General features: G+C 34.5%; 1 protein-coding gene across 1 annotated transcript in view; it reads left to right on the top strand.

Annotated features, from left to right (window-relative positions):
• CNTLN (centlein) overlaps positions 1-26975 on the top strand; it is a 191104-nt gene that overhangs the window by 82474 nt on the left and 81655 nt on the right. The window contains 1 exon segment of the mRNA XM_086869809.1: positions 23961-24086. Coding sequence (XP_086725935.1) covers positions 23961-24086 — 126 coding nt within the window.

The following is a 26975-nucleotide window of genomic DNA, read 5'->3' as shown; positions in this document are numbered from 1 at the left end:
CCTATGCTGGATTTAATGAGACTCAATAGATTTGTCCTCACCAACAATTTCAAGGTGGAGAGATTTCAATCAATACAAGGGATAATAAGACAAGAAGAGATTCTGAAGTCCTTCACCAGCTTATCACAGTTTTCTGAAATATACAATTTAAGGCCTTTGTTTTTATAATGCAGTACTTTTGCTTGATCTGATGTGGCCTTTAGGACCCATGTTAATTATACTAATTAAAAGTCTTTTAGTGGAAGGCCTTTTTCACGGAGTGGAAATACCATTGTCATTCAACAGGAAGTGATAATTTATGTCCTGTAACTCAGCTCTCAGATAGAGAATACTATAAATAGTGGTACCACGTATATCTGTGGATGAAGAAAAGCATTGTGCAGTAGTTAGTCTAATTAGACTATTTAGATTTAGCAATTAGGAAGCACAGTAAGAGTTTCCAGTTATGAGGCATTGCAGAAACCTGAAATCAAGTGCATCAGCAAGTAGATAAAAATAGGAACGTGACAAAAACATTTTCAGATGTTAATTTTGTACCTTCACTTGCCTTTGCTAGTCCTTTGCATGGTGTCTTGTAGAAGTAGTTTGCTTTCTCTCAAATCCAAGAAATTGTCATCAGAACATCAAGTTACTGTGTTTACCATAATGAGGTTGCTCTACGTGACCGGTATTTTTTGTAACTGCAGAAACCTTTAAGCACAGTTAAAAATAAATGTGTTTATGTAAGCAATATTAGATTCTGAAAGTAAATTCTAAACCTATATAGGTCTGTAAATGCTAATGATAGTGCAGGTTCCTATTCAAATTAGAATGAAAAGCCTAAGTTCTTTAACACATGATAGGGCAGGGAAGAAAACTACATGTCCAGTCAAATATGCTGAAAGTAATATAAGTATTACTTATAATAAGTAATAAGTGTAATGTCATTTTCAAGTCTACATTGGGAAAGTTTTGAGGAGCTCGGATCTTTAACAGATTCCCACACTTTAGTTCAAGGTACTATTTTCTATTGTTGGAAAGTGTGCTAATTAAGGTAGTCTTTGTTTCTTGTATGCCAAACCCCACTACACTCGGTCACATTCTAGCAAGTAGATTTTGGCATCAGATGTGCCAATAGATTGAAGTTGAAGAAATCCTGAGCAGACTGAGTCTCTTAGGGTGATATTAAATTGTGCACTCACAGGCAGTGATTTTCATGCTTGAAAGACCCTGTACTGCTATTCTTAGACCACAGTAGTTCCTGTGTGTAATGGCATAGACTGATATCTGCAGAATATTCAAGTATTTGGGAGGGAAAAAAGTCAGTATAAATAAAGTAAAACTAAATATCATGAATGTGCTATATACAGACACTCTGGACTGTCTCTTCACCTTCACCCTAGAGTTTCTTCAGCTGATTTCTGCCCTTATTCCTTTCAAGTTCTCATAAAAATCATGCTTACATGCTTTTTACATGCTTGTTACATGGATTTCTGCAATGGTGCTGTAATAATTTCCATTGTAGTTTTACTGTGTCTTAATTTACCCTTTTTAAAATTTAAGTCATTGCTATATGTTTAATATTACTGTATGTTTGGATTCATAAACAATTGCACGTGGCACTTAGTGCTATGGTTTAGTTGGCAATGATGGCTTTGGTCGAAGGTTGAACTTGATGATCTTCAAGGTCTTTTCCAACCTTAGTGATTCTGTGATTCTGTTTACTTGGGTCTTTGTAATATACTTTTTAATCTTTTATAGGGTGTGAGCATTTTAATAATAAATGAAACATATAATGTGGGAGAATACTTGTTTTATACACAATGTATATATATGGTTACTGTTACATTTTTTGGATGGCTCTACCTTAGTGTTTGTTCCTCACTGGAAATTTTCGAAGTCTCCCAAATGACCCTACCCTTGTACTTCAGTTGATATCATAGGAAAGTTCATGACAGTATCAACTAAATACCTTTTGGATCATGGAACCGAAGAATGTACCCAGGCTGTTAGCTGGCATTTAGTGCATAGGAGCAATCTAAACCTACTTTAAAGTAAATCCTGCAGACTTGTTAGTGTTGGTTATTTTGTTTCAGTTGTTTCTCTCTGAAAATTTTTTTTTCTTTTTTTTCTTTTTTTCCAATTGCACTATGATTCTGGTTAACATACCATCCAATAAATAGCATGGGTTGATTATTTAGTTTTACTAGTTTTTTTTTAATTTCTCAGTTATCCTTGGTCTGACCTGAGATAATTTTGCCATCACACACATTCAATATATGTCAGTATTTCTTTATCCCACTATTATCAGGCTGTGAAGTGTTTTCCATTACATGTAAGTAGCCATTACACTTTCATCTTTTGCTTCTGGAAGTCCTGGTTTTGGTTTGGCATTTTTTGCTTACTTGATGGTATAATTTTTTCTGTTTCAATTAACCCTTCAATGGTGTTCCAAAAAAGTGTTATTTGATGAAATTGGGTAAACCAATACAAGAAATTGTTAGGCTAGCTGAGAAATATAGAATACTTTATTTTTTTTTGTATAATTCAGCTAAATTACTTCCCCTTTCTGACTGCTGAATAATGCATTTGTGTCATATAGACTAAATTTATTAGTGTACTGGGTTTTGATACCTTGAATCTTTTCTCATTTGTTTTGAAGTATCTTCACCTGTAACAATCTAAGCTGCCTGTCAGAGCAAGGACAGCTATAACGTGTTAAGAAGAAATTCTCAAAGTACAGTCAGTCAACAATTTTTGCAGAGCACATGTGTGTTGCTTGCTGGTGCTTTTTTTTCCCCCCCCAGTACCAAATGTCGTAAGATGTTGTAAGGAATTATTTTAAATATATTCCGTTTTATTTTCATCTTATAAACAAAATTAATTTTTGTAAGTTTTCATGGGGATTTAAAAGTTTATTGGGTAGATCTCATGTCCTGTTTGCATTCAAGTGAAGTACAACCATTCATATACATATAGTCAAGATTTCACTATTTTGTTCTGTGAAATACATTTGCTAGTTCTGAGATAAATCATAAACAATATTTTTGGTTTTCCTTTGGATATTCTATGCAATGTTCTGTCTCTCGTCCTCTGATCTCCATTTTACATCTGGTTTCTGTACACCTGACTTTATTAATGGTTGACCTGTTTCATTGTGCTGTGCAATTCTGAATATTTTGGATGTGCTTACTGCAATGTGATTAAATAAGGTGCCTCTTCTAAAACTGGGTCAGAAAGTAGCATTAAACCCAAAATAATCTAGTGTGAATATTAAGCATGTATTTGATCTACAAAACAGGAAAAGAAAATATGAGGAGCCAAATGGAAATTTGGAAGCTATTTTGATTATCTGGCAGCTAATTTTCCTTTTTAAATTTTCTTATGTTAAATTCCTTAAAAATGAATCTGAATATTATCAGTTACTCTTGAATTGTGTATTGTTTAAAAAAATTAATAGCGTGAATATGGTTTTTACACGTAGATTTAGCTAGTTTTGTACTTGAACATGTTTTTTGTTAGTACTGTTTTCAAAGCAGGAAAGGTTGGAAAAGTTTATACAAGTCAAAAGACATGCTATTTGTCTTGTCCTGACAAATGCTGACTACTGAAAAACCCCATTAGCTACTTTAGGGGATGTGGCTGCCAACTAGGAAAAAGCATAATATTTTTGATGTTCTTCATTCATCTTACTAGGATGCTACCTTTCAGATACTATAATTATAACCACTTAAGTACTGCTAGTCGGAAAACTAGCAAATTGTCATACCAGTATGATCTAGCTAATGAGCTTATATAGTTATAGCTGGAAGTAACTGTGTCTTGATGTTCCATTCATTTGGAAGGACATTATATGGTTTTGATAAATGGACTGTTTATTTTCCTGGGAGATACTTATTTCCATAAGAAATTGGCTAATCTTGAACTTGCACTTCTAGAGATGATGATAAGTAAATATAAATATAAATATAAATATAAATATAAATATAAATATAAATATAAATATAAATATAAATATAAATAAATATATCAAGATCCAGTAGGCACAAATATTTCAATGCAGGCTTTTAATGACTTGGACTCATTTGAAGTATCAATCTATCTGGACTTTGAATTAATTTTGCCTTAGAGACATGATCTCTGGTCTGCTTTTTTCCATGGGAAGGAGTAATTCACTTTGTCCTACGTGGTTTTTGAGAGCCCATGGGAGTAGAAAATGATAGGAAGCATGAAAAGCTGAATATTGCTTCTAAATTTCTCACAAAATGATAAGTAGTTTCCCAATCTAGAAGTTGTAATTGTTTTTCAAAGGCTTTAACTCCTAAGTGGTATAAACAAATGAAAGGGAGAAAGAATTGTATTATTTAAATAAAAGTGACAAGAGAAAGAGTAAAATGAAAAGTAATTCCTGCATTCTGCTGTAACAAATATCCCAAATTTTGTTAACATGCAGTCTTGCTCTGGTTAAAAGGCTGGAGTATACCTTTTGAGAATGTATAATGAGAATTATACTGCTCATTATAATGAGAATTATAATGCTCATTTTTGACTGGGTTTTGATTACAGCCAAATTTCCATCACCACCTTTACTGTCCAGTATAAATTTCGGAAAGGTAACAATTATTGGGTTGGTTACCCATCTGGGGGTAGGAAAAAAGCAGTGATTACCTTCTCTTGACCTGTTAGATAACCAGAATTCTGGTAGTCTGTGAAATTTTGAAGTCAAGCATTATTAACTTCTAACTTTTCCAGTTGTTGCTTGACTGCAGCATCAGAATACAATGGATTTGGAATAGGAGCTGGGTTAACAAGGCACTGAAGCAGTGTGGGCACCCACTGGTTTTCCTATTACAATTTTTAAGCAATCCTTCCTAAGAAGAGAAGTTGGTTTAAATGCAATTTCACTTTTGCTATTAAATACTGATTTCTTGAGCATGTTCAGATTAACGCCTTGCTGAAAGTCTAGCCTGTGGGCCATGTGAACAGTGGATTGAAGCAGTAATGTATCTTCTTCAGATATTGTGTAGCTAGGAGTGTACCACATCGGTGTTGCACGTGTTAGCAAGACTTTTCTGGGTTTGAACTCGCCGTTCACATTACATTGAGTCAGGCAAAAATTAGTTTTTTAGTGTTGGCTTTGTTAGCAAAAATATCTCTGTTTTCTTCCATTAAAGGAAAAATATGCCTTTTTAAAATACTGTATTCCTAAACTGGTCAATGTGGCACTTGTTTTGGTGAGAACAAACTTTTGCTTAATTTTATTTGGCTGTTCTGGTAATATGTGTGATTAAAAATGTCAATCCTCTCTACACAAAATTTATATTTATATCTTACTATGTATGCATTTAGTTGTTCAGTTAGTATACCATAACTATTATCCATGGGAATAATAAATATATACATACATTTACTGAGTTGGAGCAGTTATTTCTGCCTTGACTCCGACTTTCTATGTGTGTGCAGACACCAAGGACAGTATCACCAGAGGTATGACTCGATCAAAGGACAGTAATTAACAGGCATTTAAAAGTTTCTATTTGTAACTCTAGCATTTGACAGGTGTGCGCATTCTACCTAACACAGAATTCACTTGCACTTTCACAGTAATATGATAATTTCCCACTATAAAGTTTTTGAAAGTAGTCAGAATAGAAAACACCACTGAAACAATGGAAGCACATAGATTGCACATATATGCAATTTAAGATTATTAGACAAAAAAAACCCAACCAATTTTTAAACTAAGATGTTAGATCCATATGAGAAGTACATAAAGAAAATGTTTCAAAACTGCACCAGTTATTGCCATGCAAAAATCCATCAAACTGTATTTTCAGAGTATGACTTACAAGTTTTCAACATAAATTTTCCAGTGATTTCAGTTTATTAGACTTATATAGTAGAGTCTTCAAAATACTGATTTTGACTGAAATATAAATGGTAAAAGAACTTAGCTTGACAGGGTATCTCTAGTTTATTTTGGCAGTTCTAGATTTATTTATTGCAATGTGAAAGTTTGAAGTCCATGTCTGAGCTTAATTTTCTGTCTTGGTAATAATACAGCATAAAAAAAAATGGCAGATATCACATTGCAAGTGTGATTCTGTAAATTCCATTTTACAATTTCTGATCATTTCAGTTGCTGAAACATATTCCTAACAAAATGCTTTTTACAATACAATTATTTTGGTTTTACTGTTAAAAAACTTATTAATTTAATTTATCTGTGATAAAAATTTCTCATTTTTGCACCCTCTGTGAGTAAAAACTTGACAGAATTGTCTTCCAGTTTTTAGAAATACTCAATTCATTAAAAAAGTAATTTTAAATTATCACAAAGGTGTCAAAATGTAGTTTTTTAAGCAACTAACAAATACTGTAGGAAAAGATACTTTTAGTGGACAAGATGAAATGAAATAACGGCTTTTATTGCTATGTAACACTGAAGCACTTTGAGGAAAGCAAAAGATTTATCACTGTTTGCTTGAAGGCTGAGGCTTTGGAGAAAGTAATACGGAACTGAAATGGACCAATTTACATGACACAACACACTGAGTAAATAATTAGGATTTAATGATGGAAAATACCAATAACATTTTTCAAATGGTTGTATTCCCCTAACTGCAAACTGTCTGTTATTTTGAGATTATTACCCTTATAATAAGGACAGGCATAAATTATAACATGCAAGTTATAATTTTTCCATGCTCAAATCTGTGATAGAAAAGCAACAGTATTTTTTAGTGTTTGAAATACATAGGTAAGTGCAATTTTGACTTTACACTTGCAACTCATGGATTTTTTTAATATTAATGATGTAATTTTTTTTCTTTTTTTATATATATATCAAATTAATTATGGTAGCTTACAGCTAAACACTTTAAAAAAGAGCAGTGCAAGTCTGGTTGTTTCTCAGTCAGAGAAGCAGTAATAATTTTTTACTTTCGAAACATATTTTCTTATACTAATGTGTTGTGAAACCATATTTACAATGTTTTGTATACATGTCCTTTAAAGAATATGAAAAGGAGAAAATAAAGGTATATTTTAAAGTATAGTTGTTTTTGTAATAGTCTGTAAAGTCTTTGAGCTGCACATGTGCTAAGGTAATAGACATACAAAGGTCTGTCTTCTGAGTGGTTCTTGGCCTCAGAAGAGCTGTGTGACATTATAACTTGTCTGATGAAATCTGGGAAGTCATTGTTGCTGTTGGGATCGCAGTACACTAGCACTTGATCACCATAAAATACAGTATCAGTTATATCTGGGTTTGTTTTGCTGTGACAATTTGGAACTTCACCTGCAATTGTTGTGTGTGTATGATGCAGGCATGCGTTGTCTATGAAACAAAGAACAGTGATTTTGTTGTGCAGTTTTTGGAATTACTTTTTTAAAAAGGAAAGAAATGCAGTGAATACTTTAGGAAGTAGTCTAAGTTTTGAAAAGTAATCTACATCTTATTCTAGAGTGCTAAAAAGGCAGGAAAAATAAGCAGTTTTGAAGAACAGTTTCATTCTCATTTAGTTTGGTTTGACATTCCATTTATCTCTTTCCAATGTACAAGAACCAAAAGGACTAAGATACTGAAAATGTGGGGTTTATAATGCAAAAAGCAACTCAACTTTAACTACTCTATAGTGGCACTATTCATGCTGCTATAATAAAACTTAAGAACGTTTAGTGATTTTTTTTTCCCTACAATTATTCAAAATTACATTACCCTTACTGAAAACTGAATGGCTTTTAGTGGATTAATTAAACTGTAGCTGGTTTGCCATCTGGGTGCTGCTTGTTTAGCTGCTTTCTCACAGAAAGATTTTTCACTGAATAAAGACTATTTTTTTTGTTAGAAGACAGCTGCCAGACAATTTTTAAAATAGAAATTATATATGGACTATTAATTGTTATCAGGTTAAATTTTGGGTTATGAAGAGGAAACTACTTGGACATTTCTTTCCAATTTCTTTTCATTCATCCCCACACACACCCAAATTCCCCTCATTCCACATTGCAAAATGCACAGGCTCTTAAAATATAAAATCTGTTTATAAATGTACGAGAAAATAATTATATTTTACAGCAAGATCACCCATGACATTATGTTGGAGTCCAGGGTATAGGCTAGATGCAGAAAAGAAAAAAAAAAGGAAGGGGGGAATTAACTAAATCTGATTTTTATGGCTCAAGTGGTTTCATTAAATTAGAGTGCTGTGTGCTACTGTTCATTAATGAACTTGTGCCATATGCTTTAACTGTTCTGGTCAATAGCTGATAAAGAAAGGCTTGTGTTTAAAAAAAAAAAGGATAAAAATATCTTTGTGATGGGCTTTTATCAAAGGACTTACTTTGAATTCAGTAACTACTACTGAGGCAATATGGCTCGCAATTTGCGACCCAAAGGTAGTCATACATTATTGGAATACAGCCTACTGCGCTTCACATTACACAGATGTGAAGGCCTGATTATAGCTGCTTCATAATTAACAGTGATCCGATTTGTTTTGTGGCATAAATGGTGCATGTGTAGAACATTAGCCATGGCACTCTCATTCAAATTCAACTCAAGGGCTCAGCGGCAGGCGGGTCACGAGCTTCAGGGAGTAGAAGCACAAGCTCCTCCATATGTTCTTGCTGCATCTTACTATGGCTATGAGTGCAAGATAAGTTCCCCAAAGAACCTAATCGTGTTCTGTAATTACAGCGCGGCTTTCTGCTGGCTAGAAATGAGGGAGAAGCTAAAACACTCCCTCATCAGATAATTTGTAAATTACTTTACATGGCGGATGCCGAACTCAGTTGGTTTTCAACTGCTGAAATTATAAATAATTGTAACAGATGTGGCAATATGGCTGGCCTCCAATAAATGAGGCCCTTGATAATTTGGCCGACCCTTTGACAGGCCAATTTAATAAAATGTGAACAAAATCTTCTTGCTAATAATTTATCATCCCTTTTCCCAATAGAATAAATTTAATTACCCTAGCAGTTAACAAGGTCACACCCAGATGCCAAACTCGGCTACAGTTTTGATAATGCAATCAGGAATTGAGAGGTGATGACAGCGTTGTTGTTTTTTTCATTACCTGGCTTCACATAAACACAGGTGGCGTAGCTTTCTTGTCAGTTTTTAATAATTACAGGCTATTATGGAATGCATAGTTAGCAGATTGAAAACCACACTTTAGTGAATTTGTTTGAGTATGATTGAGGTTCTAATGTACAGAGATGATAATGCATAACAAGCACAGTCCCTAGTTTACACCATTAGTGCACAGGTTCGATTTTTACTTGTGATAATAGTGTAATAGTTCAGCAGGCAACAAAGTTGATTTTTTTGGACCAGCCTTACCATCATATAAAGGTGTATATTTTTTTCTTTTTTGTGCTGAGACTCAGCAAAAACTCAGAAAAATGCTTTTTTAAACTTACCTCATAACTTTGAGCATGGAGATTATCTATCTATCTATCTATCTATCTATCTATCTATCTATCTATCTATCTATCTATCATCTATCTATCTATCTATCATCTATTTATATATCCATTGAGATTGTTTAAAATCTTTGAAGAAAGACTGTCTTAATTTTGGTATATTTGGTCTAATTAAATCATTTGGTAACTAGTTAATAAGCTTTTTAAGAACTAAAATGGCAGAGCAAATGCTGTAATAGCTCTTAAGAAAAAAGAAGAAAAAAACATAATACTTACTAGAAACTTCTAAACTGCAGTTGTAAAGCTTTGTTCCAAGAGTATAAAGGTGTTTTAATCAATGTTCACCCGGGCTTCTGTAGTGTTACAGGCTGTTTTTAATGATTATTAATTATAATGTACTAGAGAAAATATGACTGATGTTTTCAACTTTTGCTTGCTGTGCTATGATCAGTTTCATGGAAAAATAGTTTTATTGTGTACTTCCCACTAAAAAGTTACTAGTTCAACAAATGCATGAGGAAATGTGTGGCTAGTTTGACAAAAAGACTATGAAATCCAGCCTTGTCTTTATGCTTCCAATGATGATTCTTCTAAGTGGTTTTTCCAGACCAAAAAAATGGTTTTCTTATCTTGTATAATTGCATATTTTTCCCAATAATTTGGAGCATGAATTTTATACCAGGAGGTCTAATCTTTCTGATGAATAAAATAAACCATTCATACTGGGTTTGGGAAGTCTTTGTGATGTAGTGACCACATGGTCTTCAGAAATTAACTGCATTGATTTTCCACCTCCCTGTTCTTTTGTATTAGATGATCAGAATGGGTTTTTTCATATGATATAAATCATGTGAATTTTGGAGGATGGCAAATATAAGTGTCATGAGGGTGAATGGATGGTGGAAGCCCTTTTTCTGACTAACAGGACATTTTGACAGCTCAGGGGGACACATCAGGTCAAGGTCCAGGCTGGGTAAGTTGCTTTTCAAGACTTTTTGCCCATCTTAGATATATTTGCAGGGAATAGACATGAGGCTATGACAATGGGATGCCCAGGCTGCAGAAAGGAGTTTGCAAAGGATGCTGCAGTGAGAAATACCTGTGAGTTAGCTTTGCAGCTGTCTAACTCAGTAACAGAATAACAGGAAACACCTTTGGAACATTTCATTCATCATGGCTTTGCTTGCCTTATGGCACTGGATTCCAGGAGTTTTGACTGAGGAAAACTTCTAGGTATGGGTTGCGATCTGGTTGGATGCCATAGGTCAAAATTACTGTTTTCCTAACTCAGATATTCTGGCAATATTGTACACCTGTTCTCTGGTCTGAGCTATATGTGTAAACTGTTCTCTGTTGCTGAGACTTTAGCCTTTACTAAGCCATAGAGTGCCTTCTGATCAGTTTGAAATGTAGTTGAGCTTGCATCTAACTCACAGAAGGACTGTCCAGGCTCTTTTTGTCCTCTCCTAGCCCACAGTGTTGGTACAGTGCAGTTGATGTTAGCACAGCTTTGTGCTGAGAAAGCTGAGCACAGCACACCTAAGGACATTATACATTAGGCTGTCTAATTAGTCCTGAAGCTCTTAGATATCCATTCCTTTGGTACCTGCTCTCTTTTGGTGGTTTAGAAAATCATGCAGAATATGATGTACTATAGCTGTATGTTTTCCATATCGTTTGCACTATTTTGGATAGGTGACAACTGTGGTGTCGAATTCCCTTCCAAAAGTACAGTGGATGGCTCCCCAGATACTACAGGTTTGTGGCAAAGATGATGCTTATGCTTCAGCTTGATTAATGCATCCAGAATACCATCAGTGGAGTCTTACGGTGAAAAGGCATGTAAGTGTAGTGAGATACCTGTAGTGAGATTTCTGATAGAAATAAGTATTTCTTGATTATATTTGTTGTTTAAAATATAAATACAAGTTTTGACATGTATTTGGAAAATATTTTTTGCCTGTAAGGTAAGTTTCAGTATCACAAAAGACACATGATCTTTTGTAAAATAGCATCTGATATAAACTGATACTGCTGTATGAAAGAGGAAACCATTACTCTGTTAAACTAGACCTTGTAATACCATTGGACTTTAATCATGCTTAAACCTGAGAAAAAGCTTTTTATTTGCTGTACTCAGCATGTAGATGGATAGACTCTGAAGAGGTTCACCATTATGTGTATACTGAAATGATTGTCTCACAGAAATTTTGGTTTTAGACAGGATTCAGAATAAACTTTAGGAAGTGAACTTCATGGAATTCTCTGTTGAGTTACTCTGTGAGTTACTGTTTCAGTTCCTAATGTGAAAAATCTACAATGATAATTCTGAGGCAGAAGTTGTTGAAGAACTTGGTGCTGCCTCTCAGACTGCAATTTTCTGGATTACAAGTTTCTGATCTTTACCATGAGACTGGACTCCATCCTTCATACAGACCTTGGATGTTGTATGATTTATGTAGTCTTGATACTCACTATTCTGCTTTTTTTTTTCTAATAGTGTTAGGAAAAAATCAGTGTTGCATTGTAGTCCAAATTATTTTCCATTTTGGCCTTACTATTTTTAATACTTCCCTTAGTTCTTGGATTACAAATTAAAGTTTTCATGTAAAAAGTAAAAAGCCAAGAAAAGGTCACAACTCTTTATGAGGATCCAATTGAATTGCATTTCATAGAATCACAGAGTGGCCTTTTCACAGACAATAGAATGGTCTTGGAAAGAATCTAAAGATATCTAGTTTCACTCTCCCATATCCATGGGCAGGGTCACCTCCCACCAGACCAAGTTGCTCAGAGCCCCATCCAACCTGGCCTTGAACACTGCCAGAGGTGGGGCATCCACAACTTCTCTGGGCAGCCTGTTCCAGTGCCTCAACACCCTCACAGTAAAGAATTTCATCATAATATCTGATTCAAATCTCCCCTCTTTCAACTTGAAGTCATTGTCCCTCGTCCTGTCACTACATGCTCTTTTAAAATTGCTGTTCTTCTTTCATGCATAGATCTTCAAACTCTGGTTTGTTCATAGAGTCATGCTTTTATACAGAAGAAGTTGGTTGTTCTCATAGTAATCAAATATTTTCCCTAAATAATTTGTGTTTAATAATTTTTTTTTTGCTTTTAACCAAAGATAGCCAGAGCACAGAATTCTGGATGTATAAAATGAAATTGACATGAATCCAAAACAAAAGACCAGAGAAAGAAATTTCACCCAGCTTTCCGTGTTGGGAAGGTCTACTTTCGTGTCTAAAAAATTAATGTTCAACATTCTCTTGATATTTGAATAAACTAAATTTTTAGTCTAGGAAATTTAAAATAATATTTCTCAGTTATTAAAGGATTAACTTTAACAGAAAATGATGCCAAACTCCTATTGAACCGGAGTCCTGGTGAACTGTTTTCTTAGAATTTCTGAAACTGAAAAAATTTCACAGATACACTTAAAAAATTGAGCAGGTTTTCAGGGTATCGTAGGCCCAAATTCTACAGGTAAGGATGTTTTGGTAACAGTGATCTACTGAATAATCTGAGGAAAAAGCATAAGCATTTTGGAGGTGCAAGTTAAGATTTAAGACTTGATTTGCTTAATTTAGTTTTTCAAGAAATATGTATGTATAGCCATATGGACATATATGCCATGTGGACAGAGACTGTAAGGGTTTTATTAGAAATTGTGCCTTTATGGTATTTTATTTGAAATAATATGATATTATTACATTATATTGTATTGTATTGTATTATATTATATTATATTATATTATATTATATTATATTATATTATATTATATTATATTATATTATATTATATTATATTATATTATATTATATTATATTATATTATATTATATTATATTATATTATATTATATTATATTATATTATATTATATTATATTATATTATATTATATTATATTATATTATATTATATTATATTATATTATAGTGATTTCTAGGGATCTCTTTTGGAAGAAGAAAGCAGTAGGAAAATAACCTCAAAACAAATGAAGAATAATACTGTTCATGTATTGGTCCTATTGAAGTCAAGAGCAGAACCTTCATGACATAGAGGAACAGGTTTTGGTGTAGTCTGTGACTCATAAATCGAGTTATGTTTTAAAGCATTCAGTATTCCATTTTTGAAAGAAGAAAATAAAAAGTAGTGATACAATATGAAGTTAATCATTAGTGAAATTTCTGTAATTCTTGTGGCTGAAAAGTCAGCAGCAGCAGCAGTTGATCTTGAGGATATTAAAGGTCCTTTTAAACTTAAATAATTCTATGAGCACTTCACAGGTGTAGACTTTTTATTGTAACAGTAATGTGATTTTAAATTGTAACAGATTGAATTTGTTGACTCTATTTTGAGTTACTGTTATAGTTCTAAAGCTTGTGTTCCATATAGAGCTCTTTTTTTACATGCAACTGAGAAATCAGTAAGATGTGTGTGTTGAATTGGTAGGTGTATTTCTCTTTTGTAAAAAGAAAGAATATAGTTCAAGTTAGAAAATCAGCTCCAGAGCTTGGGTATGACTACATTTCCCTTACATACTGACACTATTTCTGTCCTCTAGGTTTTGCTGGATTTTTCCCTTTCTGTGTACTGCTCAGGTTTTGTTCAAACAAACATGAAGTCCAGTTTTCTTTAAAGCACTCTTTTGATTGCATGGCTTCTCTGTGCCTCATTTTCCTGTTTTCTTTTTTTTTTTCCCATGTGTTAATGAGCTAATGGTTATAAACAGGCCTTTTACTGATCATAGGTGGTAATGACATCTGTTTGCAACTACATATGGCCTAAACCATGCAAAATGAGGAACAGAATGTATTTAAGGAAGTCGGCAAAAACATGGGCAACTTCTACTCTCTGACATATTTCTTGCACTTACTGTATGAAGAATTGTGTTTTTTCTAAAACAAGTGCTCAATATCTTTAATTTGTAATTTATTGGTTGAAATTGTGAGGTTATCTTGTGCTTTATGAAAAGCATATTCTGCATTAATATAATGGCTATGTCCATTTGTCTGTTTCCGACAAATACTTACTTAGTATTAGTAGCTTACTAAGGTGTTTGCTTGATTGATTTTACTCAGCTTTGGACAACCTCATTTCTTGATTAGCATGAATTTGGAGATTTATTAACTTAACCTTTTTTTACACTGCTTTTTTCTAATTTTTGTCAGTATACCTGACTTATTTTATGTGGGGAATGCCAGTATTTGAGATGATAGTGCCACCTGATAATTGTACCAAATTTTATCTTCTCTATTGAAATTAGTATTTGTCTTAAGAATATGCTCAAACAGTTGCAAGCAAGTGATGTTGTCAGGACCTTGTTAATAAGGGATAAAATAAAACTGCTAGTTAGTCTTAAGAACGTATCTTCTGGATAATGTTTGTTGATTAAAGCCTTTACTACTTGCCAGCTGTTTGTCAAAGCTGTTTGAACACCTCTGGCAATGGAATTCCATGAGTTTCCCCCTCATCAGTGAAGTAAAAAGTCAGCTCAAACCACTTCCATTGGCTTTTTAATCTAACCAGCCCTTTTAATTATGTAATCAATTAGGCAGACAGTTTACATAATTCCTTCTCCAGCAATGGCACTGAGGTGCTAACTTCCAGCTACCTGGATGCATTGACCATGTGGGAATTATATCATCATTGTCATGCATCTTGGTCATGCATACATGAGTCTGCTAATGGATATCAGGGATATAACTTAGAGTACTGCTACCACTGAAACATGTCCTCTCTGAGCAGGTTTGGTAACTAGGCCAAGTGTGGCAGCCTTGTGTTGTGCCAAGTAATTGCTGCACTTGGATTGATAGCTAGGAAAGGTCATGGTATACAGCAGTGTAACAAAATAAAGTACCAACCTTGAGCACAGGTTCTGTGACCTAGAATCTATGTTTTTCTCTAAGTCTTCAGTTTGACCACCACACTTGTGCTGTGTTTAAGGATGTAATGGCTACAAGCTGTAGATTTACTTTAAGAAGTACTTTTCTCAGGCAGTTAATTAACCATTTGTCTAGTTACAGAATATGCAGTTAAGGTTGTTTTTGTTAGGGCAGTGATACATACAACTTGAAGTTTCACCAGAAACAAGTCCAGAAGGTGCAATATTTTGTCAAGAAATTTAACAGCATGTCACATACAAAATACTGTCTAATAAGTAGAATAAGTTACTGCAGAAGAAAAGTCTGCATAAAACAACTATTGTTAAGAATGTAAATTTGGATTTAGAAAATTCGGTGATGGTCTGAAAATGTTTCCTTAATATTTTGAGATCTGGTTTTGATTATTTATGAAATAAAGTCATTTATGAAAGCAGAATTATTTGCAGCTTTTACATGTCTCTGTAATACTGTTAATAGGCAATTTTATGTAAATGTTGTGTTATGTTTCTGATTTTTTTGTTACCAATGTAATATACCTGTACTGTCATTTTCTAGGTATTTCAACAGCCTTCTCTAAGTGAGCTAGAGTGCTACGTTACTATGCAAGAATCTGAAATGGAGCTTTTACAGAAAAAATTGAATAAAGCGAATCTTAACCTAGCAGAGCATAATTTGTACACTACAGATACCCTGTAAAGCAACAATATAAGGACTGGAAGAAAGCATGAGGTAGGGTAGTTTTATTGTCTGGTGTATTTGTGTGTAAGTCAGGCTGGTGAAGCCAAACGTTTTTGCTCAAGGGTCCAGATAATAATTTTAATATCTGTTGACGCTGCTTATAATTCTGGAAGCTTGTTTGAATAGTTCCTGTGTTATCTGCCAAAGACTTGTTAAAATAGCTGTTGGGAGTAGAAGGTTTTACCTTATTAAATAATGAATAAGGGATTCTTAATTAAATGAACTATTTGAAGGATAAATTCTTTGTAGGTTTGCTAAAATGAATATTTAACAGATATTTTGTCGTGTTTATCAGAATGACCATCTTTCAGTGTAAGGAAAGTGAGAGAAATAGAAATGGTTACTATTACGAATTTTTAAATAAAAGAGATTTTTTTCTGAATTCTTGTCTTTTATAGTGGGTTACAGTATTTTTTTCTAGAAAGAATGGCAACAATGTTGTTTGAAATTTATACTTTCAACTTTTTATATGGATTGCCTCATTCATGGAGTCTCACTCTTTGATTTAGGCATTAAATAACAATAACAACATCAACCATAAGCTATAGTAAATAAATGACATCTTCAAAAATTTCTGTGATTTAAATGATTCTATTTAATTAGCTGAGATCATGATGCTTTTCAGTGGGTTCAGTTTCCTCCTCATCTGTTTTTTATTGTGACTGTATAGATTATGGGAAACTTACAAGCGATCTCTTTAACAAGGTTGCAAAGGTGAACGTGATTCTGAATGGTATAAATAAGGTACAAGGGTGGATCATCATGTCCACTTCCCAAGAAAGCTTCTAGTTTATCCAAATAAGGTATCTTATAACATTTTCTTTGAAAAATGTATGGCTTGTTCTTTCTTAATAACCTGTACTGTATGTTAGTTTTGGGAAAAGACACACTTTAGAACATTTCTTAAAGAGCGTGTAGTGGGCATTTCTGTGAAAATGTGCTTAAGAAAAAAACTAAATGCTACAGAGGCAGTGTGGAATGCAGAATAGAAGATGAGAAACAGTCTGGTAAACATGAAGGTCAGGAAGAAGAAGAGGGAGATGTTGCTTCACGTGCTGGAAACAGGTGTTTCTCTGCAGCCCTTGGAGAGGATAACTGTGGGGCAGATGTCTATAATATAGCCCGTGGAGGAGCCCAGAGAAAGTGGATATTTGCTCATGGAAGCCACAGCTTGTGGAGGGGAGTCAATGCTGGGACAGTTTCCTCTCTTATCTGACCTGTGGTCCATGGAACACCTGCCCTGGAATAGGTTTATCCTGAAGGACTCCAGCCTGTGGAGATGCCCTGTGCTGGAGCAGGAGAAAAGTGTGAGGAGAAAAGAATGGCCCAATAGGAGCTGTTATTGATTGCAAACCTTCCACCTGCATAGCAGGTAATAAAAAAGTCAGGAGTGATGGAATGAAGTTGTGCCTGGGAAGCTGGGAGCTACTTCTGGGTAGGGAAGAAAGTGTTGATTAATTTTTTTTTTTCTTTATTTCTTACAACCTAAATATATTTTAACTGGCAATAACTTAAATTGATCGTCTTCAAGTTGAGTCAGTCCAAGATACTGAGTGATAAACTGTGGGTTTATCATCCCATTCTCTCTTTCTGTCTTAGCAAGGAAGGAAAGTGGGAGAGCAATTGAGTGGGTGTTTGATCTTTTGCCAAAGTTGGCCCCCCACAATGTCTTTTTCTGTTTCCTCAGGGGAAAGTAAATGAGACTGCTGTGTTTGTTGTGAACTGTGTCAAAATAAAGCAATTACACTGCCTTGAGTAAAACTAAATACAAATTTTAGAGGCTACTGTAGAAAATCTCTTCTTGTTTTGATATGTAGATCTGAGTCATGCTCTTTCAATAGTCAGGGCAGTTTGATATGTTCACTTTTTCAAAAGGGCACACAAGTCTCTATTAAGAACTTTCATGAACTCAATTGGGAAGCTTTGCATTTAGACAACACAGTAAGTGAAATTGTGGAAAGTGAGATGTGGATTTTCTAAAACAGAGAAGGTAGTATTGCTGTGGTAGTACCTTACTCTTTACCCTTTTTCCCTTTCAGTGAAATATCTTTTAATTTCCTTGTTTTTCAACCTTTTATGACAAAATTATAACCGTCAGAAGTTACTAGCAGATGATTTGACAGGAAGAGAATGTTGGATATTCAATGTTTGTTTTAAAAAGATGATCCTTTTGACTTTACAAAGGCTGTTGTGCTGCCCTTCATTCGCCCTTAAGTACATTCCCAGGACACAAAGAACAAATCAGCATGGAATCACTTCTGATCAGAATGACACTGCTTTGATGACTTACTGCTCTAAAAAGGTCTCCGCGGCCTTGTCGGCCTGGAGAGGGGGGGAGGAGGCCGAGACAGAGCCTGCTACCTTGTCCGAAGCCGGAAACCAAAGAGGACAAGAGAATTTTGTCTGTACTTCTTAAGGGGGTGTTTACAAGTTTAATTCACTTTTTAATGGTCAGATCTGCTGTCAATTCTTGAAAATGACCGATAATTGGTCAGGAGGGAAAAACTCCCATCAGCCACCAGCAGCTTCAACTTCCTCTCCCTCCAAGCTGTCTTAAAGGTAAAGCTACCCCATGACATTCCACCCCTTCAACTTGTAAACACCTACTCAAAAATTATCAATTATATTCAATATACAACTTAAAAACTAATAAATTGACAGAAAAGAAGAAACAAATATTTACTACTTTCTACCTCTAGATTTTACTATCACTGCTATATAAACTTAAGACAATCATGCTTTGCTCTTACTTAATCTTTTATCTCACAGTAACACTATTAATATACTAGTTTAGATTTGCTAATTTTCGTTTTCCCGGCCAATGCACCAATTAAATGTCGTGGTTTTAAACCAGTAACTAAAAAACTACTTATTTTTTTGTTGTGAGATATGGATTAAAACAAGAGCAAAACAGGCTTAAGACTTAAAGGAATAAAGACAGTTTATTAACAAACTACAAGAATGAGAATACTAGAATAAACTTTCAGAAAACCTCTTTATCTTCTACATCTTAACTATTTCTCTGTACACATGACAACATAGAGACAAATAACTTTAGGACTTTGGTGGTTAAAAACAGTCTTAATTCTTGCTACAGTCTTTCATCAGTCTTTGTAGAGAAACAGAAGTCTCTTTCTGTTAGCTTACGGAGTTTCTCACGAGAAAACTATTTTTCATCATAGTTTTCTATTTCTCTAATGCCAGCTGCCCGGAAATCTGTCATTAGATCTTCTCCTCCCATTTCACATCTCCAAGGTGTGTATGGGTCACAGAGTTTAGGAATCTTATTTTAAGGATAAGTTATTCAAAGGCAGAAGTCTTCTTCATTTGTCTCTGTGAGCCTTCCTGGAAAACAGTTTTCTCTTTGCCCTCAAAGCTTCAAAATCTTCACTCAACTCAATTCCAGCAACTCACAGTATCACAAGCACTCTCTCTGTCTCTCTTCTGCTCAAAAGTTACACTTTGAATATCTCACTCCTCCTAATACTCTTATCATGAATTAAAGGAGTCTTTTTATACTATTATTGTCCATCTCCATAGCTTTAACAGAAAGATATTTCAGCTGTAAAGCATCTCCTTATTCTCTCTTTCTTATTTAAACTTAACTCTTTTCTTCACTGTTTTTGGTGGTTCTATGATGTCTCCTCTATGTTGATTGTCTCTCTCTCTGTCTTTCTGAGAAAAGGAGTAATCTGTATGTTTATCCAGGTAGTAAAAGAATTAAAAGCTTTAAGAAAACTGCAAGAGTTCATGGTGTTAAGTTTCAGTCTAGCAGCAAAAACTAAAAACCAAGCTCGGCTGGCCAGCGCTGCTTCTCTTCCCCCTCCCCCCCTCCACCCCGCGGCCTTGTAGGCCTGGAGAGGGGGGGAGGAGGCCGAGACAGAGCCTGCTAGCTTGTCCGAAGCCGGAAACCAAAGAGAACAAGAGAATTCTGCCTGTACTTCTTAAGGGGGTGTTTACAAGTTGAATTCACTTTTTAATGGTCAGATCTGCTGTCAATTCTTGAAAATGACCGATAATTGGTCAGGAGGGAAAAACTCCCATCAGCCACCAGCAGCTTCAACTTCCTCTCCCTCCAAGCTGTCTTAAAGGTAAAGCTACCCCATGACATAAGGCTTTGAATGAAAGAACAGTTGGAAAGGTGTTAAAAAGAGGAGGCTGGTACAAGTGGAAACTTGGCACTACGGTGATAAATTGGGATCTGTGGCCACATGACTGCATGCTTCCAGCTATGTTTGTATATATGAAACAGCATATATACATCTGTAGCCTTGTGTTGGTTTCTTTATGAATTGCAGAAATCCACATCCCTTGCCTACAGTCATACAGAGTAATAGCAGCAACTTATTCTTCAAAAGGTGATTAAAAGCTTTGTTAAATGTGATTGTGATGTCCTGTTTTGCGATACTGTGTGTATTTAGAGGCAATTGTAACCATCATAGTCCAGTCTATGTGAAAAGTGGTAGAGTGGTGAGTGCTGTTGTGTATGAAGTCTTAGGAGTCAGTGGCTTGAACCTTTCTAGAGCTCTTTTTAGAGCTTAAACTTTGTAACTTTGAGAGCAATATATATTTCTGGTAGTAATTGAAATGACTTTCATATGTCTGCTGAGTAAATCAGTAGGGTTTTGTGGTTTTCTTGTAGCTAAGCTTTCCCATGGTACAGTGCATAGGAGTTAGAATTGCCTTTTATTCATATACATTCTATATCATTCTTCTAAGTCTGTTGTGTCAAGATACTGTAAAGTTGTGTTACTTGCAGTACTGGTAAAGTTCCTGTTGAAACATAGTGAATCAAGAAAGAATTTGCCATTTTCATTTAAAACCCCACCTGTATCTGGGCAGTCTTGGGTTCAGCCTCAACGATGTTTCTTCAACTGATAAAAACATTAAGATTTCTTCCCACTGTCCTCAGAGCTGTATCATGGCAGTCACTGATATCATGCCTGTGGAGAAAAAGTACTCTTTAGACATTATAGGAGGAGTTCTGACTTCCCTACTTTGGTTTGGTTTTGAGGTTTCTTTGGTTGGGCTTTTTTATTGGTTGGTTGTTTTGAGGTTTTGTTTGTTTGCATGTTTTATTTGGCTTGTTTTGGCATTTTATTCAACAGAAAACCTGTTGAATTCAAGTACATGGCTATTTGCAGTTTCATCCCATGGTGTCTTTCATGGTGCAGACATGCACCTTGGCAACAGAAGGCTGTTTAGAAATAGGCATGTTTTCTTATTCTGCTCGTGTCCCATCCATTTACCTGCTATTTCTTTATGCTAAATCTTCTATCACAAAATTTCATATCTATTATATATTAGAAACTGCTTATATTTGGTTTTCTGCTATTTGGTTTAGTCTTTGATAAAAATGTTATAGGAACATTCAATGAAAAATCTTATCTGGATTCCTTTACTAACTTGGATTAACACTCTTCACTGATAAAGTTGGAGAGTTTTTTCACTCCTAAATATGTAGACAATCTTTGAAACATTACATTTTGAAACATTGTACACATTTCTGTATATATTTAGTACAGGTATGTCAAAATTTTTCTGTAGAATGTGAGGATTGAATTAAAAATGCAATGTTTATATTTTGCGGCAGCAGGAGCAGTAAGGTTTGCACTTGTGAGAAGAGTATTACAGATGCCATCTTTCAAACTGAGTTTTGCAGCAGCCCCAGGCAATCCAATTACAGTGTATTTTACTACACAGTCTCTTTTGTCTTGATAGAACTGTTTACCTCCTTAGCAAAGATTGGGCTCAAGCTACCAATGTGCAGCTGTGAAGCCCAGACCCAGCGCCCTTTCTCCACAGACCTTTAGTCTGATCACTAAAAAGGTGAAAGCAAAAGAATTTTCTTAACATGTATCACCAATCCCATCCATTGTCACAGGGAATCATCTCCGTATCCATAACTAGTTAAAAGTTTTCTCTCTTTTTTCATATACCTTAGCTCTAGCACAATCCTAGGTAACTGTAGATAAACTCTGTATGTGTGTATAATCTATCTATCTATCTATCTATCTATCTATCTATCTATCTATCTATACATACATATATTAAAAAAAAATCTTATGTACTCATTGTATCTCATCAACTGTGACTAGACTAGCAAGACAATGAATTTTATCTTTTTCTGTATTTTCTTTTTCTCTTACCTCTGTTCCTTCTCAGTTTTTCACTACCTATTTATTCCTAAATGTCTGGTGCTGGTTGATCCACTCCTTTTCCTTTGTTGTCATTCACTTTGGCAGCAAGCAGAGTGCTTTGACCTTCTGTTTCTGATTTCAGAGAAACAGATTTTTTGTATACAAACAAAAAATTTACCTAGAAAACAATTCTTGAAAAATAATGCATAGTATGGTCATATAATGATTAAGGAACGTAGAAGATAGAAGAGTTGTGTTTTGGTGGTTTTGTTTTGGTTGTTTTATTTCGGTTTGGTTTTGGGGCATCTTTTGTTTTCGGCAGGGGTTGGGTGTTTTGGGTTGGGTTTTTGTTTGGTTGTTTTTTTTTTTTGTTTTTGGGTTGTTTGTTGTTTTGTGGTCTTTTTTCTGTTTGGTTAGTTTGGATTGGGTTTTGGCTTTGGCTTTGGCTTTGGCTTTGGCTTTGGCTTTGACTTTGGCTTTGGCTTTGGCTTTGGCTTTGGCTTTGGCTTTGGCTTTGGTTGGGGGCTTTTTTGTGAGGGTGTAACACGGTTTTTTAAAAAAAAATCTTGCTTGGTTGTTTGTTGGGCATTCTTATGTCTCTTTCAGTTGTGTGTCATAAGCAAAAGAATCCTGAAATCAAATGACAAAATCACATTGGAAATGTTTACATTCAAAAATATAAATATAAACTATTGTTCTTTGATATTTCTTGATAGATTTTTTTTTTTTCTCCTTTATGGAAACCCATACTATTTAAAATGAAAATGTGGTGCATGATGACTTGTACATATTTCATACTGGAAGGTAGTGGTCAAAGAAAAAAATGTCAGTTGCTAAATAAGATACTAAAGATTAGTTTAATTTAATGGACTAGTGAAAATACTGATATATATATAGTATCAAAGAAGAATTTATCCTTCATTCCTTTTATTGTACATCAGTTATTTCCCAGAGAAAGTGGCATAATGCAACAAGAGTAATCACAATTTACCTTAAGTTTCTGTTTGACTTTATGTGTTGGCACAACAGTATTTTACCTTATTGGCATTAAGTGTGTGTTAGTATTTCACTCTTCTTAAACAAAGTTATTCTGAAAATCTGAAAGTCTAATTTTATGAGGCCTTTCTTTCTCTGCCATAAGGACATATGACATAGAATGAGCAAGAAAGCTGCCCAGTTTAAGTGTTACTTTCACATACTCTTTTCCAGATTGCTATATGAAGCTGTACATAATATAAACATATTCTTGTCTCTAGTTAGTCACATTATAGTTAATGACCATATGGTCATTATGGTATAAGATCTACTGTCTGTTGTATTTATATTCCTCAAGCATATTGTTCCTTCAACTTCACAGTGTGTTAAACTATTTCAAAGGGAAAAAAATCCTTTCCCTCTTGTTTCTGGTTGTCCTATCAAGTGTAACCTTGGACCCTTATAGAGCAATTAGACCAGCCTCTATCCCCTCCTTTGTAATGAGGTTTCTTGCATTTCTGAGTCTATAACCCTTTAGTCTTCCCTAATGGGACATCATTATTCTGAAAGAAACAATGTAAATGTAAATGAATATTCTCATTAACGAGTCACAGAGAAACCTTTAGTGGTAGCGCTGTGGTAATTCTGCTTGTTATTTCTCTGGTATTCCGTGCAGATTTTTTTTTTTTTTTTTTTTTTTATAATTCATTATTAGTATTCAAAATTACTTCTTCTTTAATTCTGCATGTCTTTCATAATCCGGTGTTCCAACTAGTTCAACCATGTCCTTGTTTTATTCTCCAGAAACCACCTGTGAAACGTTCAAGGTCTCTGTCCCCAAAGAGCTCTTTTAGAGAGTCAGAGGAACTAAAGAAGCTTAAAATAGCTGAAAGGAAGATTGAAAACTTAGAGAAGACACTACAGCTAAAGGTGAACATTAAATAAAAATAAAAAGCCTGCTAGCTATAAGCTTGCATAGATAAAGATATACCAAAACAAACAGACATTTTAAGAATTAGACACATGTTTTTATGGACTGTAAGTCTCTTTGGATCAGAGAGCACTCTTCATTAGTTTACCTACTTGCTTTACTGTGTGAGTAATCTTGAAGTCCTGCAGAAACCTAATTGAGCTGTCATCAGTAACACATACTTGTTAAATACATTTTCAAAGTTTGTGTTTGAGGATATATATTCTGAGAAATTGACGTGTTCATATGAAATAAATCAAAAAGTAGAAGCACCGAAAGTAAAAATAATTTTTTTCTGTACAATAAAGCCATACTTTAAAATGCTGAGGTCAATTACTTGAAAAAGATTGACCCCTGGAAACTGTGTAAGTTATGGCTCAGTTAGTTGCTGGTCTAATAAATGCTATTTTAAAAAAAATAACAATCTCCCTCACTCCAAGCCTTTGTAGAAAATCTTAATTGAGCTTGTTTTACAATTTCTCATTTTGTCCCCGTTTCACAGATTTTTGTAGCTGTATTTTTGTTGGTTTGGTATTTTGCTACAGAAATACAGTACCTTTTGAAGAAACTATTGGTTTAAAATTGGCACCTCTGAATGCAAAACTCAAATCCTGAGTCATATTTTCTTAAAAACTTGAAATTTGTCCTCTTCTTCCCTCTCCTCCTTTTCTTCCCACTCCTCCTCGTGTTTTTTTGGTTTTTTTTTTTTTTTTTGTTTTTTTTTTTTTTTTTTTGTTGTTGCTTATCCTTGTTCAGCTATGGAATTTGAAAGATATTTTCAAGTATGTGTAGCCTAAAGGAGAACAGTTTATATTGAGCATCCTGTGATAAAAGTTAGGTAAGTGAAAAAATTTGGGAGCTCTACCAACCATAGTGGTAAGTGAATTTTAGAAAAACTGTAAGTGGGAAGTATATTTCAGCACAAATGCCATAGTTTATCCACCTGTATGCTTGGGAGAGTTTAATGCACTGTCTTAGCACATGTAGAGTACATGAACAGGAGAAGTTATTTAGACTTCAGATCCAGCCTTCCAGTTTGTTCCTGGGAGACAGAAAATTAATTTTGTTTCGTTTCTTTCTCTCTGTTGAAAAATCTAAGGCACATCCCACCAGCTAAACCTGAGAACTGGCCTTTGGGAGGTTTCCTGTTCATTACTCTTACTTGGCCTGCCTGATACTGATGCTACAGATTATTCTGGAACTGTAGGCTCCAGCTGTCCTGCTCTTGGAGGCAAAACACACATCAGTGTGTATGGTTAAATGATAAGAGAGCTCCACATTTCTTCTGGAAAGAGGAGTGAAGGAAGGCAGATACAGAAGAGAAAGAATTCTCTCTGAATAACCTCATATAATAATTTGTACCATTCACCATACTGCCTTTACTTATCTTCTATTTAATCTTCAAGTATAATTTAAAAATCTGTGCAGCTTTATGATGTTACAGGTGTGGGATCTCTATCACAGAAATCCATGATGTCTTTAAGGGCTAAATCTCTCCTTGAAAGTGAATACACGAACTTCCTGCATTTTCTCTTGAAAATCTACTTGGCTTCTTTTGCAAAATGCTTTAATGGGTTGAAAAGAAGCTGTAGAGGTCCAGGTCATCATAGTAAACATGTTGTGGCACTACATTCATATTTCAGTGAGGCTAGTGCCAGCATGACAGTGGACTAAGCTGTAAAAAAGTTAATGTCAGAACATTTCTATTGCTATTTTGTGATTTCTTAATGCTAGCCTTCTCTCAGGCATTGTTTGTAACTAGGAAAAATGGATTTGATCAACATTTTCAAAAACTGGTCCTTGCATAATTGCCTCCTCAAAAGAAGTGTTGTCTATGTGACTACTTGAAATTTTCTTGCTGAGAGAAATGGTTGCTCTGACAATACACACTCTGATGATGCATGTCTGGAATGTGAAATGGTGACTTCATATATTGGTCAAAAAACTGGTAACAATTGTGAAAAAAAAAAAAAAACAACAAAAAAAAAGAACAGCTCTATTTTTGCAGTTTTCAGGAACAGGAATGTCCCAGTCAGTATTGCAAAGGAGCAGAAAAGGTCAATGTCCCATTGACAGGTTTTTCCTGTTCTCTCAGCTGCCTAATTTCTGAACAAGAAAAGTTGGCTCTTTGTTACTAGTATAAATGGGGTGATCATTTAAATTCAGAGTTTTTATACAGGATTGGATTTGTTTCTGGACATACTAAAAAGTAACAGAGTATGACTGCACCCTTGATTACAGAAGAGAACATCAAAAAAAATAAGAGTATATTCTGGGTTTTATTACAACAAATTATTAAGCTGCTACTTAGATTGGTCCAAAGCATAAGTAATTCAATTTACTATTGGTCTTTAAGAAGAGGATAAGAGCTTGGTTGTTGAGAAATAGGTATTTGATACAAACTGAGAATACGTTCATGTTCTCCTGTACTGCTCCTAGAGCTGTGATGCCTGGTGTAGCCTAAAGGAGATAATCCTGGCTTTAACTGGAAAGGTCTCAAAACACAAGAGGAACTATTCCCTTTGAGTTTTCTCATCCTTTTTAGGTTCTAAAATTTTTGGGTGTAAATAAAACTTATCAGTCGTTAGGGCCACCTTAATACTTGTTTGTGTGAGCAAGATCACACTCATATTTACTTATGATTTCATCTGTAGTCCTGTTCCATGTATAGTGTTCAAATACTGAATGAATATTGCAGTTTATCCACATAACTGTTAGTGGGAAAACTATTTTTGAAACTATTAGGTGCTTCAGTTCTTGTAAGCCTAAGCATGGTCAAATAATTGAATCAGTGTAATTTTTTAAATTCCCTTTTTGCTGTAACATCAGGTCAATTTCAACAAAAATTT

The sequence above is a fragment of the Cyanistes caeruleus genome, chromosome Z, assembly GCF_971803275.1.
Source record: "Cyanistes caeruleus chromosome Z, bCyaCae1.hap1.1, whole genome shotgun sequence".
Taxonomy (NCBI): Eukaryota; Metazoa; Chordata; class Aves; order Passeriformes; family Paridae; genus Cyanistes; species Cyanistes caeruleus.
This window is presented reverse-complemented; position numbering and strand designations above follow the sequence as displayed.